This window comes from Convolutriloba macropyga, chromosome 4, assembly GCF_964194025.1.
Source record: "Convolutriloba macropyga chromosome 4, txConMacr16.3, whole genome shotgun sequence".
NCBI classification, from domain to species: domain Eukaryota; kingdom Metazoa; phylum Xenacoelomorpha; order Acoela; family Convolutidae; genus Convolutriloba; species Convolutriloba macropyga.
This window is the reverse complement of record NC_134471.1, coordinates 30,485,136-30,505,361: the sequence shown is the minus strand read 5'-3', so window position 1 is coordinate 30,505,361 and position 20,226 is coordinate 30,485,136. Positions and strand designations below refer to the sequence as shown.

The window sequence follows — 20,226 nt, the reverse complement described above, 5'->3', positions numbered from 1 at the left end:
CCATTCGGTCAGAAAATAATAAAGATGGGATACTTATGAACCTATTCCTAAAGCTCCGGTCGAATCGTCAGACTTATATCGTTGAAGCCGTATGGGCCGCCGAGGTCTCACCTCTAAAGAGTGCCCCTTAGTCTGGGAAAATTCGTGGGGACCACGACCGCACAGGCCTTGTGGAAGCTGCACTCAGATAGGCAACAGCATAATGATCGAACTCACTGTTTGATTCATTAACATCCGGAGCTGGGTGGGGAAATTAAATATAATTGTTTTATTCTGTTTAAACTTAGGTTTTGCCCTCTTTTAGTTAATATTTAAGTGATGGTTTCAGTAATTTAGCTTATTCTGATATTATCTGATGATCAGTAATGATGTTTTCAAGGTTAATATCTCTATCAGATTGAAGTTTGTTACGAATAAGGCCAAATTCGCGAGCTTTTTGATTTAAAATTTTCGCTGTCCAATAAATTGCAACACGTTTATCATCTTTATCTAGCACATAAATTACGATGGATTTATAAACGGAAGAGAAAGCGGTTACTTTCTGAGCTTGCGTTTTGTTACTGTTTTGTGTGTAGTTGATGTTATTTCCTTCAATATGTTCAACAAAATTGGGGGAAGCGCGGCAATTATTAATAGCGGGGAGAATTTGTTCTTTATAAATTGACATAAATAAAGCACCAAAATTAATTTTACAAATTCATTTACTCACAATATCCTCGTTTGCAAATACCCTGTGTCGTTTTTGTGCGTTGTGACGGCTGTGGTTGAGTTTGTTCCAGTTGTCGTTCACTCAAGCACTTTTGAATTATTGTTGCATTTTGTCCACAAAGACACAAACACAGTTTCCACCCATTCTTTCCTTTGTTACTGCTTTCTGCATTATCGTCCTGCTCGGAAAGGAAGTGCTGGAAGCTGATTGAAGGTTCTTAAGGTAATGAAATGGAAGAAGATAAAGAAAGTGTCAAAAGAAGAAAGAAAATGTCGAATTTATCAAAGAATTATTCGGAATTTTGGTCCGCTAAAACTGGGAAACAGCTAGTAACTCCTGTCACCATGTTACGCACTGATTTTTACGTGTTCCTCATGGTGTTTTCTGAGGTTAATATTGGAGGTAATTAACTTGTATAATCAGCATTTTACAAGGACTTATTTAGATGTTTCACAGTGCGATTTTTAGCAGATGTGTTTTGAATAAATTTAGCTAGTGATAGCCTTTTATTGAGCGGTTCGGATGTGCGATATATCCACTAGTTTGCCTGGTGTTCCAGAGTTTCAATCGTTTGCAATTATGCTCTTAGGAAGCCTGATCTAACTTAGTAATTTATAAAGGTTTATCCAGTTCAATCTTTAATTATTTCAGCAAAAATAAGTTAACAATTAATAACGAGAAGTTTTCTAGTTCTATCGAAGTTTTTCAAGATATTAATCAACTGATTGTCAGGCTGGTTCTCCGGTGTTCTGATGATCGTGGGTTCCGCAGGGCTGTACCTTGAGTTGTGTTGGTCCTTCGCAAATTTTTACTGATCTATAAGTTGGGCAATTTCCGGCTTTTGTACGTCTCTTGATGTTTTTTAAGTACATATACAAGTTCCGTATTAGCACCTACTCTATCAGAATAATAATTTCACCAGGTACATAATCTCTTATGAAGTTATTTACTAACTATGCGAATTTATCTTCAAGAAACTCAAAAAAGTAAATATTGAGGCTTTTAGGCACTTGATATATTTATCAATAAACTGTCAATCTGCGGTTGTTTTTCATAAACATAAACAAATTAGGGGTTACAGGCCTAGATGGGAATACTAGCTCTATATGGCCCTGAAACTAAATGAATATTATAGCAATTTTTTATGGATATTTTAAGGAATATCATCACGTAACTATGAGGGACGAAATAGGGGCGTGACATATATACTTTGGAGATTTAAAAGTGATATAATACGCTAAATGCTTGCTGTTGTAGGATTTTGGGCAGAGTGACTTTGGTGCGAAATATTGCAAGACCTGCGGCTTTGTATACACTCCTTCTCACCCCGATGATTTGAAGTTGCATGAGAGGTTTCACAACAAAAAGAACCGGCTGCTCAAGTACACGGTAACCGAAGATCAATTTTCTTATCTGCAATTTTCGTCATTACTCTGTATTGTCAGCTGAAAGCATGCATATTGAAGCAAAGCGCAGTTCTATTCAATACTTAAGAACACAGCAAACGAGGATGTCTGATTATGCATGAATCAAAAAAGAAGCTCAACGACCTTTTGATGAAATAAAACCCCACAAGATAAACCCTGGACCGAATTAACGTTTTTTGCAACTTTAAATAGCGATACGGCAGAGTACGGTTTGTCGACCCAGCTTCAGTACTGCTTTCTGGAGACATAAATAAATTCTTAATTGGTTATGAACGTGCACCGCTTTGATTTTCGGCTTAAAAATGGAAAGCGCGTTTTCTGTTTGCAGTTGAAGGGCGAGGAGACAGTTGTGGATGCATTTGAAGATGGCTGCATTGTGCAAGTGGACTACTACAACACTAAAACTTTCCCTAATTCACAAGGTGGTGCATTTTCTTCGGCTACCAGTAGAAGCAACTGCTCGCACTTGGAAAGAGTAGTGAGTGAATTGAGAGAAAGGGTGGATGTGGAACTGGGGTTCGTGGAAGACTCAAAAGACAGATTGAGCCCAAAGGTATTGATGTACTCGTTTTACATGTCGCATAGGTTGAACTCTTTTAACCTGATTTTGTTCAAAAAAGCATCCATGAAGTTACGTTTAAATGCTGCTGACTTGAAGTAAACTGTGCAATTTTTCATCATTTGTATGCGATTCCAATTGGTTCGAAAAAGGAGATCTTGATTATGATTTTAAGATTTGTTTCTGTTTCAGATTCTGGTTTTCATATCACGAGATAACTACCTGACTGGGTATTTGCTTGCTGAAGAGATTAAATTTGTAAGTATAACTCACTTTATTAACTGCTGATAGCCAAAATGACCCTCCTTAAAATCGTTGAAATGAAATCCAATTTCAAGAAATAGTAAAAATTCTCATAAATTTGCCCTCATTATTTGGGCGATAAATTGATGTTTACCTTGAAAATTTTATAGCCATTTCCATAAACTTAAATGGCAATTAACCCAAGAGCTGGGGCCGAAGAATTTGCTCATGCAAAAAAATATGATTTTGTGCAAATAAAAGGCGATTTTTGAGAAAGTCGACTTTAATGGCCTGCTCGTGGATATATTTTATTTTAATCAAAATCATTCGTTTTTCTCTTAGCGAAATGCTAACTGATTAAAAATGGCTAACAGATGACAATTTTTGAATTAAATCTGAAGTAAAAATATACATAAAAATTTGTCTCACGTATGGTTTTGTTTTAAATATAATCTTCATCATCCTCGTCATAATTTTTGTTATACAGTATAAACAAGGCCATAGACGGTCCAAAAAGAACCAAGTGAACGAATGAAAGTATAAAGAGATCTTCAAATATATAATCCATTTCTTTCTTGTACCAATTGAGAAATGGTTCTTTGCATCCTGGTTGGAAGAAGTGCAAGTCTGATTCCTCCACTGTGTACTTCCGCAAGCATACTGGTCTATCTGTGCCATACAATGAGGCACTAGAGGGAACTGTTGCCGGCTCTGGTTCAGTTATAATCAAGAACAACTTGCGCTAATATTATCATTTGTAAATCGGTGCACTGATGAATCTCCTGAAATTGGAGCAAATAATATGCGCCCACTAAGCGGGGGGGGGGGGGGGGGCAAATAGAAAAGATCCCGTTTTAACTATTTTTTGTTGGCTTATTCAAAACTTTCATGATGAATCAGTAAACGTAATCGTTCCATGTGAACATATCCGTAATTTCCAAATCAGACACATGCTTTGATTAGTCCATTTTCATTGGAATAAAAACGCATAGTTTGATAAATACGACTATTGGATGAAAGAAACAAAAACTTAAGAAAAATTAGCTTAAATGTTTAATTTCTCTAGTGATTTTGTGAGCAATAATATTAGTCCTGTTTGTCTTCTTACCCGATTTTTAGCTTGGGCGATTTTTCGTCTGATGCTTGACTTTTAGAGTGAATTTTATCCAGGCCGATTTCTTGACTTTGTGTGATCTGAACTGTTCTCTTTCTGAATTTAAGCACTTAACTTAATTCGCGGCAGTTTACTACTAAAAGTCAAACCAAAAGTGCGCAAAAATTGGTTTAATATCAAATCACAGTAGTGGTCTTTGATCAACTGTGATACTTTTTAATCCCCTCAGTTACATTATCCTCCCTCCCCATTTTAAAGTACGGCGCAATTGGTACCCGCCTGTCGTTTGAGAGAACTTTGATGCAACCTAGGTGGGTTATCTTTTGTTTTTTATCATAATCTATGAAGAGCTGCTGAATTTACTGTATGAAGTTGGATCATCGTCCAATATTTCCATAAAATTAATGTAATTAGATTCTCGATGTAGCTACTGCAAATTTTACATTAATGCATCTAATCGAATGTATCTAATCGAATATCGAAAAGGTCACAACGTGGAAATTTTGACACTTTAGGCCTCAGTCTCTGTCCAATTAAGGGAAAGCTGAAGGTCTCTTCATGGATCGTTTCAAAATACGGGGGAATTAGAGGCCGACTGAAACTTAAAAAAACAGGTAATCAAACAAAAAAAGTTTGTGTTCTGAAGGAAGGGTGGTACACTTGAAAAAGAAATTTTGACTAAACGTTCAATTATCTAAACTAGCATTAATTAGTTCGGAAGCCTTTTGATCATCCGACAAAAAAGATTAACGTTTAGTCTCTATTTTGCCCTACTGGACGTTTTTTTAGCATTTTTTGTTATCGTATTCCATTTTTGATAGCATCTGGGGAGTTTTTTTTATTCAACTTGTTACTTAAGTGGTTTGGGAGGTCTTCCGATTTAATAGATATTAATTTTGAGTTGTGTTTGTCTAAAAAATGTAAATTTAATCAAATTTTTGCCGATTTTCGTCTTTTAAGCTTTTTGCCTATTTTTTTTTTCAGAACTAAGCTGTTGGCAATAGCTTCTCTTGTTCAGCTTTTAAGCTAGACCTATTCTATAGGATTTGCTGCTAAGACTTGACAGTTCAATGTTTTATCCATCGCATTTTTACTGAAAAAATAAATTATGTAAATCTGTTGTTTCTTTCCAATTTTTTTTTGTTTGCCTTTGTTGTTTAGCGTTTTTCTAACTAAGGTTGCGTAGTCACTGCGCGACCAGAAGAACTTATAAATGTTTTCCCAGAATAACAGTCGATTGGTAGCATTTCAGCTTATTTGGAGTTATGTAACAATTTTGTTTCATTTTTTCCCTTTTCTCGGTGTTCTCTGTATGTAGCATTTCTCTTATTTTTTATCAAACGGTTGGACGAAATTGTTTGAAGGTTTTTTGTTGCGAGTTGTTTTGGGATGAAATTTTATCAAAAATGTTTCCGGATTTCATATTTGGCATTTCTCATGTTATCTTTCCTGTTATTGTTTGAAAGTGTAGTAGATTCGATTGGTACGCTCATTTTATTCCCTGAATCGTTGGCTGAGGACTAAAGGAACCTCTACTTCGGGACCGGGTATGTTTGTAAACGTGTTGGTCTTTTTTAATGCAAAATTTTTGCTCGACCGTTTTTGCGCTTTTGTTCTAGAACTTCTCAAGTGAATTCAGGATTACTTTATTTTGAGTGTTTTCAATTGCTTTCATTCCAAAAAAAATTGTTGCTAATATAAAAGTGATAGCGTTTGGGTATCAACGCTTGGTCTTAGTGGTTAAGATTTCTCACTGCTATCCTGAAGGTCGCGGGATTTAACCTATGAGGTCTGAGTTTGTGGACTTAAAAAAGTTTGTATGCTACACCCCTAATTTAAATTGCCCCCCCCCCCCGAGCAATTCATCCGACGTTAGTGGGTTTGTTTTTTTTTAAATAAAGTTCTGAGCAAAATATGTGAGCTGAATGCAGTTTCTATTTGTCAAATCCCAGAAAGTTTTATAACAGGAGTTGTCTTATGCTGATTATAATAATTTAATGTACAAATATATCTGAGCAAACATTTTTCTTAAAAAAAAAGAACTGTGCTGCTATTTTCAGTTTTGATAGTGATAAAATCCGTTTTAAGCTCTTTGAACTATTTTTGGAGCTACGCTGTTGGGTCTGTTAGCTATCTATAAAATATACTTATTCGCAATATACTTGTATGTTTTGCAAGTATACATTTTAAACGAATTTGAAACGTGAAAAGGCGAGTAAACTGAATAGATCTCCCTAAATGAGCAAGTTCCTCTTGCTCCACAATGATATATTAGAAGTTGTACTTGAAGTAGAAGTAATGAACGCCGGAATGAGTGGTGTTGTGCTGGCTATTAATGCACTTCGCTTCGACCTGAAACAATCCCAAGTCTAGATTAAGATAAAACATTATGGAACCAGGTATCAATCTTGGAGTTTTTGATTGGTTGAAAGTATAGAAAATAGAAATATCGTTTGGAAAAGCACTCGTGCTACCACCGGATTTTCTCACACAATTTGCTGTATTGTCTTCTAAATAACGTAAAATTTAAGTGAGTAGAAATCTGAACTTTGTGGCTCTTACTCCGCACTTGGAAAAACGTGCAAAAAATTGAGTCGAATTACTACAACGGTAATGTTGGTTAGCCGATAAAGCCAGTAACAAACCACTCGCATTTGGAGATAACACTTGAGCAAACGGAAAAGGAGTTTGGCTCTTTTATTATTGTAAGAACAAATCTCAGCCAGTTTTAACCAAAAAAGTTTTTGCCTATCTGCGTAGTTTGTCCTGGTTATCTGCGCAGACAGACCTATTTCCTAGACCTCTCGTACTGACCGGGCTCTGTGTTCCTGCTGGAGTGCCTTGTAATATTTGTTGAGCTGTTCTTTGAGTTGAATGTTAGAAAGGGGAACAGGGGATGTCTGAAAGAGGTCCTTGCAGCAGGAGATGGGGAACATCTGCGAGTCCTCCTTTTTGCTTCGAGTGAACACCTATCAATTTTTAACAAAAATTGTTGACTCCGTTCTGTGCCATTAAATTTTTTATTTCGGTAAAGGGGGTCTCAGTTTACTGTATTTTGTAAAAAGTTTACGTTATGACTTGTTTTTCAACCTTGATTATCTTATTAGTAACGCTTTATAAGGAGGTTCAGATTGTTTGTGATTGGATCAATGAATCGGCAATATTCCCTAGACAAGTACAAAAGCTCTCAATTGAACAATAAATTGAACCACTGAAAATTGTGACATAGGGAGTTTTGACCGATGTCTCAAAACGTTTTGATTAGTTATTAGCCACCTATATTGAAATTGGAAAATAATTACTTGGCTGTTGGGAAATGTAGACAAATGGTCATGAATGAAAGGGTAGTCGGGTGTTTTAAGTTGTACTTACGGGATTGTCGTCTCTCCAAACTTGTCGACTGTTGACCCCACAGCACTGGAACTTAATCTGAGTTGTAGCCCACAGCTGGTGATCGGCATTATCTGTATCATTCTCACTGAATTAAAATGACACGTATCATTAATTTTATCTGACATTGGATAATTTTTCCGCTGAGCGTTGGTATTTTTTTGCTATCATTGTAAACGATGATGACCATTTACTAAATGATTTGTATTACTTTTGTATTTCAGAATTATCAGAAATGTAATTTAGGAAACGGAAGTTTTTTAAAACATCAAATTTTCGGCGAAGAGAAACTTTTAAGATTCGGGAAGTGTTTGGCAAATTTCGCACTGTAGAATTTGTGCAAATACAAAGAATCAAGTAGCAAAAGCATATCGAATTAATCGCAGAATAACCAAACTTGATTTATTTTAGTTATGCCAATTGATAGACGTTCGATTCATCAATTGTGATAACCAAGAGCAATTCTGCGAGTTTTGTGCGCGAATACTCATTTTTGCTTCCAATTTCCCTCAAACTTTTTTTTCGTGAAATAAAATATATTTAAAATAAGATGCAGATACCTAAATGTGCTGATGGTAGCCTCTAAGTGTGCTATGGCGGCCTGATCGAGCCTGTTGGTTGGATGAATTGAACCGATCAGGCCAAACTCTAGCAAACCGAGAAAGATTTCCAGGTGGCAGATGGCACTAATGAACACGGCAGCTGGCTTTCTTTAAATGTTGTCAAGACAGATTCAAGACAGTTTCACACCGCAATCTCATATGTAGACAAAATGGTTTAATGATATCAATGGAGAAATGAAAGTTTCAATGAGATCTGAAGAAGAGATAAGAGGTTTTAAAACATGAATTATAGGAAAAAATTTGCCAAAACGATGAAATATAGGGAAAAATTTACCAAAACGATGAGGTTTTAAAACATGAATTATAGGGAAAAATTTGCCAAAACAATGAAATCAAAACGATTATTCGCTCTGATTTTTCCAGTCTTAGCTATGAATAGTTATAAAAGAAAATATATTTTGTAGTGTCAGATTTTTTAAATTTGAATTTATTAATAGCCGCCCTCATCTTCTCAGCCGGCTATTATAGCGCTCCTATTTTTTTTACAATTCAAAGAATTTGAATTGTATTGGGGAGCTGTCTTTTTTTTAAGATCTGTTCACACATTTTCATGATTTTTGAAGTCAAATTGGAGTAGTGATTTTTGTCACGCCGAAACAGGAAATGGAGAGAAAAAGCGAATAGTTTTGCGGCGTGAATTTTTTTCGCTCTAATTTCAAAGTAGAGTGAGAAAATGGTGTTTGAACAAAAATTCGGTTTCTCGGTAGTGGTTTTTTGTGCACATGCGGCTATTTCACTCTGATTTTTACTGTTTTTCCTATTTTTTGGATTGGATTTTTTTCTAAATGGTTTTTCCAATCCATTCACAGCTCATTCTATGCCTAGTTTTTTGTTTGAATTGAATTTTCATTTCTCGCTAGTGGTTTTTTTGTTCACATGCGGCATTTTGACATTGATTTTCTGTTTTTTTTTTCTTAATTTTTGATCTGATTTTTTTTTTAAAATGGTTTTCTCAATTCACTCATAGTCCATTCTTGGTCTAGTTTTTCTGTTTAGTCAATGAAAATTCTTTGAATTGTACGTCAGGACTTGTCCTGCTATGTTTTTTTACTTCGTCGAATAAAAAAATGTTTCGCTTTACCTCATTTTGCCGCCTTTTCAACATTTTGTGTGAAATCTTTTTGACTTCTCTAGGCTAGTTTCTCTCTTCTCTCATTCTGCTAAAAGTGATTTTGAACATCAGTTGCTCAGCAAAGCAATTCAAAATGAACAGAGTTAGTACAAAAATGGATGTCAGAAATAGAAACGGGATAAACCCATAAAGCCCAATTTTAGATGCCCGCTATTTGAACGTCGTTCCTATAAGTCTTATTTACCATCTCTAATGCTTATTGTTATTGATGGTAGCCCCTGTAGCCTCTCTCTAAAACAGAAGTATGTTCAACCACGAAATGCCATCAAAATAAATTGGACTTAAAAAAAATGTTTTTGTACGAAAATCTTTTTTTTTTCAATATCATCTGTTATTTCAATCCCAATCATGCTTATTGGAATCAACGGCGGCTGTTTTCCGGCAATCTGCCGGGTATGTTTTTAATTAGCATTATTATGTATTTCCACATCTTCATCATTTACAATATCACAGTGAAACGATAGGAATAAAAAGCATTCAACGAATGACCCCTAAGCGAGATGTAGCTGGATTAGATTGATAGAGATGTATAAAAATTGTACTTTTAGCTTCTAAATTTTTCATAATACCATCTTGAAAACCATTTGAGGGCAATTTTTTTAATTATTTAGACATTAATTCTGATCGCATTAAATGGATTAACAGAACGGAGCAGTGTGCTTATAGAAAATAAAATTATGAAGTGCAGTTTTTTTGAAAAAATGTATGCTTTGGGATTTGGCACCTAATTTTCTTTTGTTGAATCGGCTGTTTTAATACTCTTATACGAAGTTTGTAGCAAATATGTTTGTCTTGTGGTTTTTTTAATGCACTCTTTCGCTTGACCATTTTTTGTCTAATCCTTTTGACTTTGACTTTTCGTCCTCAAAAACGGGATAAGGAGGTAAAGTCCGGAGGGCATTAAGGGGCTGAGCAGCTCTTAATTTAAAGCGATTTGGACCTCCTTCTCGTCCAGCCCTCCCAACCACACCTACCCCCCCCCCCCCCCCCCCGCCCCCCTTATTGCTTAATCCCAACCCCAGACGCTTGATCCCCCATTGGGCGCACCCCACTCCCACCCCCCTACTGCTAGCATCCCTAGGTCCAGCAGGCGACTTCCGAAATCAACATCAACCGCTCGCCTGTCGTTTGAGAGCAATTAGACGGACGTCAGTCGGTTATGTGTACAGTTAAGTTTGTACGCAGATAATATTGAGTTGTGCGGTTGGTCATAAATGGTTGAAAATCACAGTAAAATTATTGTTAAAAAAAGTGGGTTTCTATGGATTGGTTTTCTTTTGTAATGTTTTCCATGAGCATCGAATGCTTAATCTTTGACAATGTTTTCCTCGTTCAAAGTCGTCGACTTTTAACTGCACTAGTAATAAAATGTTGACCATTTTTATCTCGGCTTTTCATTTGCTCTCAAACCAATTTTGTCTCCGACCTCCCCGCACTCCCCAAAATTCTACAGTACAAACTGGTAATCAATGTGGAACTAATTTTGGTACTTTTAATGGAGAACTAATTTTTGTGCGTGAAGTTGTGCAGTAATTTGGTTAAACGAAATAGGCGTATAATTTTGTTCTGCCTCAGATTAATTTTCAATTTGTTCTGTCTTGGTGTTTTCGTGGCATAAGTACTACTTTGCAGCTGCACCCACTATGCCACTGATTCCTCCCATGAGCACGGCCAGTAAAGTCAGGTACAAGGTCAGACTGATGAGCACTGTGATATTCTGCCAAACTGTGAACAACGCCTAGGCAAATCTTTTTTAGAAGAAATCATAGATGTAAAATTAAACTGAGAAAAAATAGACGAACTTATTCTTAATTTTCAATGTAATTATTGCTGGAGTTAAAAAAGATTTTATATTTACTGGAATGCTGTTGATTGTACGTATTTGCGTCTTTGAACTCAACGAAAGCTCCGATGCTGCAAAATTTGAATTAGTAGGTTTTTTTAGTATTCAATTAAGTAAAGCGTACCCAAAGAAACGGGTCTTGTATGTTGAACTGTATCCAATACGCTATGAATACCAAGAACTCCACACACTCGCCACAGCTGAAGCAAACACAATGCCGCAGTTCGCTCGTTCGTCGGATCAATTCTTTCTACAACGTCCCCCCAGCTTAGCGGGCATTTAACTTTTGCGCCCCCGAGCGGACGTGTTATTTTAGTAGCGTGCTATATAACATCCCAATAGGTAATTGGGGGCATAAAAAGAATGGGGTCGAGACAATCGATTTGCGGAATCTCAAAAGCTTTTTTTCCTCGCTAATTTTCTGTCCAATTCTCTTGGTTCATGTTTCAAAATTTTAGCTGAAACTTTTACTTTATGGTTAACTAGTTGATAAAGTAAAAAATAATCAGTTTTTAAATGCTCTCAAACAGAAAGTTTTTTCTCGTGACCAATTTTTTTTACCTGATCATTTGATTTTTTTTGCCCTCAAAAACGGTTTTATGTTGATATTTGGCTCTCATATTACATATATATTGAGCTATTCACGGGCTTAGATTGAAATGCCTTAAGGTCGTAAAAGTTCATCTTTGATCGGTGGTAAAAGAATTTCGGGTCTTTCCCATTATAGCCCCCCCCCTCCAGCTTAGTGGCCAGATAACCTATAGACCCCAATCATGGTAAATATACCATAATGGGGGGCTATATTGGGAAACACCCAGAATTTCCAGCATAGATATTTGATTTTATGGCAAAACTTTAGAAGCACTTGTCTTTAGTCTGTTTTTGGTTGCGCTGATTTACGTAGCCCTAAATTGATCTGCATGAACATGTGGTCTTTTTAAACTTGCAAGCAGCGCGACGTGACTCTGCTGCAGTCACTTCAAATTTCTGGCTTAACATCTCGAACCGCTACGCAGTTCTCGATTTAATGCCAAAATTCTGTGACTTCAACTAGATTCTAGTAGCCTATACATAATTGTTTAACGTGGGGGTGTTGCTTTTTAGGAACATTTTATAGAACATTTTCTGTAATTTTCATTAGTTCTTTTTCAAAGTTCATTGCAAAATTGTCATGAACATAATTTTTTCTGTGTTTCACGGCAATTTCGAACTCTGAACTTTTGAGCGTACGTAGAAGATAAACAATACATGAAAATACAAATGTTTCAAATCAGGAAGTAATGGAAACCTACGTTTGTATATTCGAAGGGAAAGCAAAAAGTCAATAAGCACTTTGATTGCAAAAAGAACTTAAGCAACTTGCCTGTCTTTTGATTATAGCTGCGAAGCTGTAAGCTGAGCGTAGCTATATTGCGGTGCTCTTGGTTTTTTACAATTCAAAGAATTTGAATTGTACTGGGGCGCTGTCTCTTTACAATTCAAAGAATTTGAATTGTATTGGGGCGCTGTCTTTTTTTTAAGATCTGTTCACACATTTTCATGATTTTTGAAGTCAAATTGTAGTGATTTTGGTCACGCCGAAACAGGAAATGGAGCGAAAAAGCGAGTGGTTTTGCTGCGTGAATTTTTTTTGCTCTAATTTTAAAGTAGAGTGCGAAAATGGTGTTTGAACAAAAATTCGGTTTCTCGGTAGTGGTTTTTTGTTCACATGCGGCAATTTCACTCTGATTTTAACTGTTTTTACGATTTTTTGGATCGGATTTTTTTCTAAATGGTTTTCCCAATCCATTCGCAGCTCATTCTAAGCCTAGTTTTTTGTTTGAATTAAATTTTCATTTCTCGCTAGTGGTTTTTTTGCTCACATGCGGCATTTTGACATCGATATTTTGTTTTTTTTCTTTTTTGATCTGATTTTTTTAAAATGGTTTTCTCAATTCACTCATAGTCCATTCTAGGTCTAGTTTTTCTGTTTAGTCAATGAAAATTCTTTGAATTAATCGTCAGGACTTGTCCTGCTATGTTTTTTTGTTTCGTCGTCTGACGCTCTTTCGTTTTACATTTGTTCACACAGCAAAGCTGAAAAGTCAAATTTTCTGAATGACTTCTTCCTCTCACTAACGGCATTTGCGTGCGTGACGTCATTTCTCACTCGCTTTAGCTAAAGTTTTTAGGTTATTTGCGTTATTAGATTTTGATCATACGTGACTTACCTCACTCAATAAAATGACTTTTGCACTTTAAAACTTAAGTTTATTTTGAATTTGTTTAAGGTCAAAGGAACTCATATGTGCAGTAAAGGTCCCTAATAAGAGGCTTCTGTGGATTAATTTATCGCTGAATGTTTTTTAGCCTAGTTTTTTGAGCGATGTCGATTTTTTTTTCAATTTAGATCTGTATCTGTTTCTATCTCTATTATATGGCACGCAGGTCTATTCTTTCGCAGCTATTCCGGCAATCTGCCGGCTATGTTTGAAAAATTGTCGCTTCATGGTGATCTATAATAAAAACAATTTTCGACCGTGCTTTTGTCCGAATTTCTTGGCGTACGTAGTTGCTCTAGCGAAATCTCACTCTAACTCTTCCGCAAGTGTTAACGAAATATCTAGTTTTTCACCCTTTTGATTCTGGGATCTTCTCCGGTTGTCCCCCCCCCCCGCCAGTACGTTATGCTCCCCGTTCATGTAATGGAGGTGAGCTCTATTCCCGCTACACTGGGAGGCTATGAAGAGAAAGATCTCTAAATGAAACACAATATCAAAAAATGATGGTATTTCTGAATTTTGATTTAATCGGATGTTAAATGTCTGTGATTGTAACCTGATGACAATCGTGAATATTTCGAGTGCTTTGCTGAGTCTGATTTTGGTGCGACGTTTAGTCTGTTCCTGAATGGGGGGCTGATTGTCTTTCATCTGTTGCTGTCGAGGACTAATGATGTCCTGCTGTTGGTTCTGATTGCCTCCCGAAGATGTTCCTCTCCTTTTGTACATCATCCGTATCTATCTTTTGTACGATATAGTATGTCGATTAATAATGTTGACGATAATCAACTTGACCTCGGTATCAAAAGCTGATAAAGTACTCGAAGTGAAGCGAGGATCAATTATTTACATTATTATTACAACTAAGAATAGAATTAATTCAGGGATTAGGCAAGGTCATCGGGGCTAATCATTCTCATGGATGAGGGTTAATTGAAACATAACAGTTTTATGAGTATATATTGCCTGACATTTTGACTGTTCAACTTTTAGCACGTGATTTTTGATTAGTTATCAATACCACAGATTTTGAGTTTGTCCTCAACGTTACCCAACATATAACTTATAAAATCTATCTGATTTGGATGTCACATTTGCTCTGGACTAAATTAAATTTTGGGTTTTTCCCATTATACCCCCCCCCCCCCCCCAGCTTGGTGGTCAGATAAACTATACCCACCCCCCCCCCCCCCCCCCCAATCGTGGTAAATACACCATAGTGGTGGGAGGGGGGCTATAATGGGAAAGAACCTAAATTTTTGCAATATTGGCTACACTAAAAAAGATCTGAACCCATTTCTGTACTTTACTGCGTTCTGAACTTCCCTCATAAGCCGGCGCGAACAAACTAGAGCGCGTTTTCGCCATGCTAATGATCTGTATAGTCTAATTAATACTGACCAAAGAAATTAATACCCATCATTACACGAGAGAAGAGAATATTGCTAATCAATATTGCTAATCCTCTTCCACCTGAGAAAAGGACTGTTTTATGGAGTCATGATTGTTTTTCTTAATCACTCGAATCGAAACATCAATTGGAAATTTTGAGAGCAATGTCATCATTCTTATCGAATTGAAAGAAGTTCACTTTTTAGGGCTACAGAGTTGTGATAGACGAAGAAGAGCCATCCGAACAGTCGTCATCAAATTTCCTACCAGCAAAAGCCTACCGTCGTCATGCAGCTGCATCTAACGATTCCTGTGCTTCTGAGGACTCGTTTGCGGGTCCGGCCAGCTGGAGCTGCAGTCTTACCCCGGAGAGGGCAGTTTGCGGTGTGAGCAGAATCTGGGTAGCACCTCAGCACAAAAGAAAGGCCATCGCTACCAGAATGGTCGATGCATTGAGGTGATAATGCACGCATATTGCACATTTTATTTTTTCCCGAGTTGCTGGCAGGGATGCAACTTGAATTCTGAATTCTGAACACGAATTAAAACTTAGTTGGCTTGGAGCGTATCATTTAAACCTCTTAAGCTGCGGATCAAAATAAATTCAATTCATATGAGTTTTGAACATGTTTGATCTCGTTATTTTTTCCCGTGTTATTATTTGAAATGAAAATCCCGATTCGCAGGAAGCAGCTCTTAATATTTAAAATGCAATGCAGAGATATCTCTATTTTACTTTCAGAAAGCAATTTTCGGACAGTGAGAAAAAGGAATTTGCAACAAGAGGGAAGCTTTCAACTGAGCTGCTAGCCTTTTCTGACCCGACCGATGCAGGGAGACGATTTGCAGCTTCTTACTGTGGCAGGGAAGACTTCCTTGTCTTCAAGTGTATCCAGTCAGACCAGCCAGTGAGAGACTTTCTCAAAGAGGAGGAGGAAAAGGATAAACTTTTACTCTAAGAACACAATTGATTAAGTTGCAGATATTAAATTGAACTGATTAGATAGGAATTGTTCAGTCTAATATATTTTACACAAGTTAACTACGTCTTCATTGAGTGTCAGCTACTCTGACTCTTTAAAATTTTAAGGGACGCAAAGCACAAGTTAACGTACTCATTTTTGTAATGAAAGTTTCCTGAGTTTTTTTGAATCGAGGGAAAATTCGATCAATTTTAGTACTATTGAGCAATTGAAAATAACTGCCTTACTTTTCAGACATTTGTAAGAAAAGGCTTTTCCTGCAAATATCAAATATACCGAATGTAGAAGTATCCATATTTCATTATTGGAAATCAACTTTGCTTGTGCGGAAAAATGTCGATATGATAATATTGTATCAAAACTTCGAGCCGCCGATCATAATACGGGACACTTTTCTATGATGTGAACAAATAATTTCTTTTTTATAGTGTTGAGAATAAACGACACGGGTTGCGCTATTTATGCACTTTAGGGAACCTAAAGAACTTCAATTGTATGATGCTTACATTTTGTTCGAAAGTGTGGCAGCAAAAAATAAATAGCATGTTGAGTCAACGGTGACATATAAGCATGTCTCGGAAATGAAAAATGAAGTAAAAGGTAATGCTCTCAAACGACCAGCGAGTGATTGGCTTCGTGCAACATTGAGAAGGGGGAGGTCTTTGACTGCACGGTGCCCTTACGACCTGAACGCTGGCAGGGATGGGGATTGGGGGATGTAGATAGGGGGCTGATGGGGGAGGGGTTCGTTTGTGGTGGGGGGGGGGTCTAAGAACCGCCCTTCACACCATAGTATAAGTACAAGTTTCTATGAATCACATACTTGAAACAAGTGAGCTGTAAGAGTAAAATTGTCAAATTGGTCATGCGAAAAATTACATGAAAAAGAGCAACACGACTATTTTAATTGGTACAAACTTCGCTTTCGAGCTCTTAATGATTTAATACCCATGTTTTTCTGTAATAAAGTACAAAATCTTTTTTCGATGGTTGTTATCAACTTTTCATGAGTACCATTTTGTTTTTCTCTGCAAAAAGTTCCTAAGCTCTATTATATTTGGAGAGATGGAACTAGAATATTGAAATCGAAACAAACCAGAGGCTCGTTTTCGAAAAATATTTTTGACGAAAAAATTGATATCACTAAAGTGTGATTTCTGGTGGATGTCTTTTCTAATGAACATTTCTTCGTTTTTCTCTATTCTGCCTTCCTTTAACCAGGCAGAAAAATGAACTTGAGTTGTAGGAAGTCTTTAAATCTCTTGCGTTCTTGTTAATTGTGCAAAAGTTTTGAATAAATAATAATAGACGATTAAAGTTTATTTAGTCTTTTTCTCCTTCGAAATGGCACAATAACATTTGCAATTACTTTTTAAAAGAAAATGTTCTTATGCTTCTTTCTAACCGCTTTTAAAAAAGACCAAGCAATAAATTATTAGTTTTTCTGAAAATTTGAAACGATTTTTTTAACAAAACGGAAAGAAATAGCCTTCCAATAGTTAATTGGCCTGTAATTGTAATTGCAGGGGTCAGTTGAAGTGCTCAAGTTTTCTTCAGCTGGGGTACTGCAATTTTGGGCAAAAAAAATTAATCACTTTTAATTGGCCTTGTGCAATCTCATCTATATGATCGCTTTTATTGGCAGCAAAATTGAGCATAAAAAAAGAATTTTTATAAAAACTTCATGTTAATCTAAAAGTGTTGAAATTGAAATTTGAATTGCTCTCGAAAGAAGTTTGAAGCAATAATGGTAAACGTGTTGGTCCCTTCACGACTCGAAGAGGATTATTGGTATTACACTGGTTTTTACTACTCGAATCAAATTGGTGATTTCCATATCGGTGATTTCTTAGTTGGTGATTTCCATATCAGAGGATGTGTTTTAGAGGTAAATTATAAAATATGCCGTTTGCACACCAGCATGAACTTAAAGTTTCACATTCATTTCTCTAATCATAACGGCATCTAATATCATTGAGCAAAACAACTTTTCAAAGTGAAAAATAAGCGACTAACGTCGGACGAATTGCTTCAGTGGAACTAATGGAAACTGGGATATCTTTCACTCTGCTTCCATTGATTCACTGCTAAAATCGCTTTGATTCACTCCTAAAATCAAAACGGTCAATGAAAAGTTTTACAAAAAAGTTGGTCGATAGACCTTTAGAAAAAACTCAAAAAATTGTGCAATAAAAATTGTTAACTAACCATACCTATTTAAGACTTATCGGAGAAACAATTACAAAGTAATAAATGGTTAGAAACAACCAATTTTTAGTTACGAATGTGGTTAGGTTCGGGTGCAGGTATAATGGGGAAAAGTGCCGGTTTACCTAGGGGTGTAGGGGTTAGGGTGGTAGTTTAGGTTGCTGGGGTGGTGAGGTAAGGTAAATTGGTTGGGGTGTATGCAGGTGGTAGATAGGAGGAGTAGATGGAAATAAGAGGGTAGGCAGAGGATATGTATAGGAGAAAGGTGGCGTGTTAAGCATGGGGTTTGTTATTTAGGTGGTTAATCTGTATCTAAGATAGGTAGCATTGACTTATGTGGGATCAGAAGTTCTCAAAATGACCACTTCACCTTAATTATAAGAATTTTAGTAGCAGTTCCTAATTACTGAACGTTACAATATACATTGCTGTTAAAGTGCAACGTTCGAAAAAAGAAGTTGACTTTCAGAAATAAAGGTACGGAAAAACTCAAAGTTCAAGTCAACCAGAGGACTCTGGGTTTGAAGACCGACTTGAACTAAATATTCTTTTAGGCTTCAGCCAACCGAACAATGAACAAAAACGAGCCAGCTAATTTTTGAGCAAAAATGAGAATTAATACGTGAAAGGCACAAAATTGATATTTGCGAAAAACAACTTAAAAATTTTCTTCACCATTTTTACTAAGGAAGCCCTCATTGGGAAAACTTGAATTACAAATGGTAATTTTTTGAAAACAGACTACTACTTGGTATAGAAAACAAGAGAAATGGTAATTAACAGCGATAAACCAGGAAAAAGGAAAATAGTAAAAAGTAATTTAAAAAGTAACCAGTTGCTGTAAAAATTGGATAAGATAGCCTATATTCCAATAAATTTTCTGGTAATCACTTCAAAGTTCCTTTTGCTCTATCATCAAACTACCCAATACCAATTAGTGAAGCCTTTAACAACATTAAAAAGATGCGCACAATTAAAAACCGGAAAACATTCAATAATAATTGCGTTGTATAACCTTGAGCTGTCAATTCTTGGTAGCAATACCTATCCAAAAGTTCTAGACTAAGTATAAAAAACCGACAAAAATTGTTGGCAAAAGTTGAGTTTTAAAATAGGCAGAACAATTAACATCGACGAAAATAGGTCAAAAATTGATTACAGCCACCCCATTGTTTTCTGAACAAATGCAAACCAAAATTAAAATCTATCAAATTGAATGATCATCTAAACCAGTAAAATAACTTAGTTGTTACCTAAATACTTTTCAGATGCTATAAATAATGGAAGAAGATTACAAAAACTGCTGAGAGAAGCGTCTGGCAGAAAAAAATGCCTAAAACAGCTCAACATGCTTCTCAAAGTATTTTATTTTGGTCAGATGATTTCATTAATTCAAAACGCACTAATACTTGTTTACTTATTGTAGACCAACGCCTCTAACCGATGATAAGATCTAATTAAAACTGAAAAACTTCTTTGGAAAAGCCGCATAAGGTCCAAAGTTTTCCTCGCTTAGCGGAAATTTTCTCACACCCTCTCTTTTTCGCTCTTTCGGAGAATAATAAATGAATAAAGACCACTCTAGAATTTCTCTCTGTGATTGATTTTGTTGACATAAACGCTTCTTTTTATGTGCGGCTTTTGGTTTCCTCTAAAACTCATCCTCTGATATAGAAATCACCAATTAAAAAATAGACGGCTTTTGCTACTCTTCGAGTACTAAAAACCAGTGTAATACCAATAATCCTCTTCGAGTCGTGAAGGGACCAACACGTTTACCATTATTGCTTCAAACTTCGTTCGAGAGCAATTCAAATTTCAATTTCAACACTTTTAGACTAACATGATGTTTTTGTAAAAATTCTTTTTTTTATGCTCAATTTTGCTGCCAATAAAAGCGATCATATAGATGAGATTGCACAAGGCCAATTAAAAGTGATTAATTTTTTGTTTGCCCAAAATTGCAGTACCCCAGCTGAAGAAAACTTGAACACTTCAACTGATCCCTTTAATTACAGAACTGCAATTACGCAGAATAAATTTTGCACAGCAAACAGTTGTTGAGATTCTATCGTGCTTTCTTGCTTTTCTTAAAAATATATTGGTTAACTCAATTTTCTAACAATATTTTGATACACTCCTAGAAATTGAGGTCTTTATGGGTTAGAATATATTTCTCGTATACTTAGCAATTCGAGCTCAGCCTCGGGCGTAAGCTCTCGGGTTTGAGCGCTAGTTGCCCTAGGCTTTCCAGAACTATTTTATAACCATACTTAGCCAGGGTAAATTGCAGGGGAGTATTGCCTACATTTATCAATAAATTTTATTCGTGATAATATACC

At 36.1% G+C, this 20,226-nt stretch overlaps 2 protein-coding genes across 5 annotated transcripts in view; one reads left to right on the top strand and one right to left on the bottom strand.

Annotated features, from left to right (window-relative positions):
• LOC142337606 (uncharacterized) overlaps positions 1-15,735 on the top strand; it is a 37,152-nt gene extending 21,417 nt beyond the window's left edge. The window contains exons 4-8 of the mRNA XM_075386954.1: positions 1,967-2,098; positions 2,465-2,689; positions 2,888-2,953; positions 14,900-15,150; positions 15,436-15,735. Of these exons, the coding sequence (XP_075243069.1) occupies positions 1,967-2,098; positions 2,465-2,689; positions 2,888-2,953; positions 14,900-15,150; positions 15,436-15,652 (891 nt within the window). The 3' untranslated portion in view covers positions 15,653-15,735. The remainder of the gene's footprint in view (positions 1-1,966; positions 2,099-2,464; positions 2,690-2,887; positions 2,954-14,899; positions 15,151-15,435) is intronic.
• Positions 3,287-14,424, bottom strand: LOC142338383 (uncharacterized). Of its 4 annotated transcripts, none has more exons than XM_075388116.1 (8): positions 13,858-14,424; positions 11,165-11,307; positions 10,823-10,922; positions 8,003-8,152; positions 7,425-7,530; positions 6,867-7,021; positions 6,337-6,404; positions 3,287-3,649 (listed from the first exon to the last, which is right to left on the bottom strand). In XM_075388116.1, the coding sequence occupies exons 1-8, from the start codon at positions 14,031-14,033 to the stop codon at positions 3,381-3,383; spliced, it is 1,167 nt and encodes a 388-aa protein (XP_075244231.1). In that variant the 5' UTR covers positions 14,034-14,424; the 3' UTR covers positions 3,287-3,380. The 4 variants fall into 4 exon arrangements, with proteins under 4 accessions (XP_075244231.1, XP_075244234.1, XP_075244232.1 ...); XM_075388119.1 differs by having other exon boundaries at positions 10,823-10,935; positions 11,165-11,240; XM_075388117.1 differs by having other exon boundaries at positions 10,823-10,935; positions 11,165-11,290; positions 13,866-14,424.
• Positions 15,736-20,226: the final 4,491 nt, after the last annotated feature.

What these genes read in the sequence shown, in the direction of transcription:
- LOC142338383 (XM_075388116.1), bottom strand. Translation starts at nt 14,033, where the DNA reads ATGATGTACAAAAGGAGAGGAACATCTTCGGGAGGCAATCAGAACCAA. An exon ending in ATAGTGGGTGCAGCTGCAAA is followed by an intron (nt 8,153 to 10,822) that starts GTAGTACTTATG and finishes CAACATTTAAAG; the next exon opens with AAAGCCAGCTGCCGTGTTCA. An exon ending in CAGCAGGAACACAGAGCCCG is followed by an intron (nt 6,405 to 6,866) that starts GTCAGTACGAGA and finishes GGATTGTTTCAG; the next exon opens with GTCGAAGCGAAGTGCATTAA.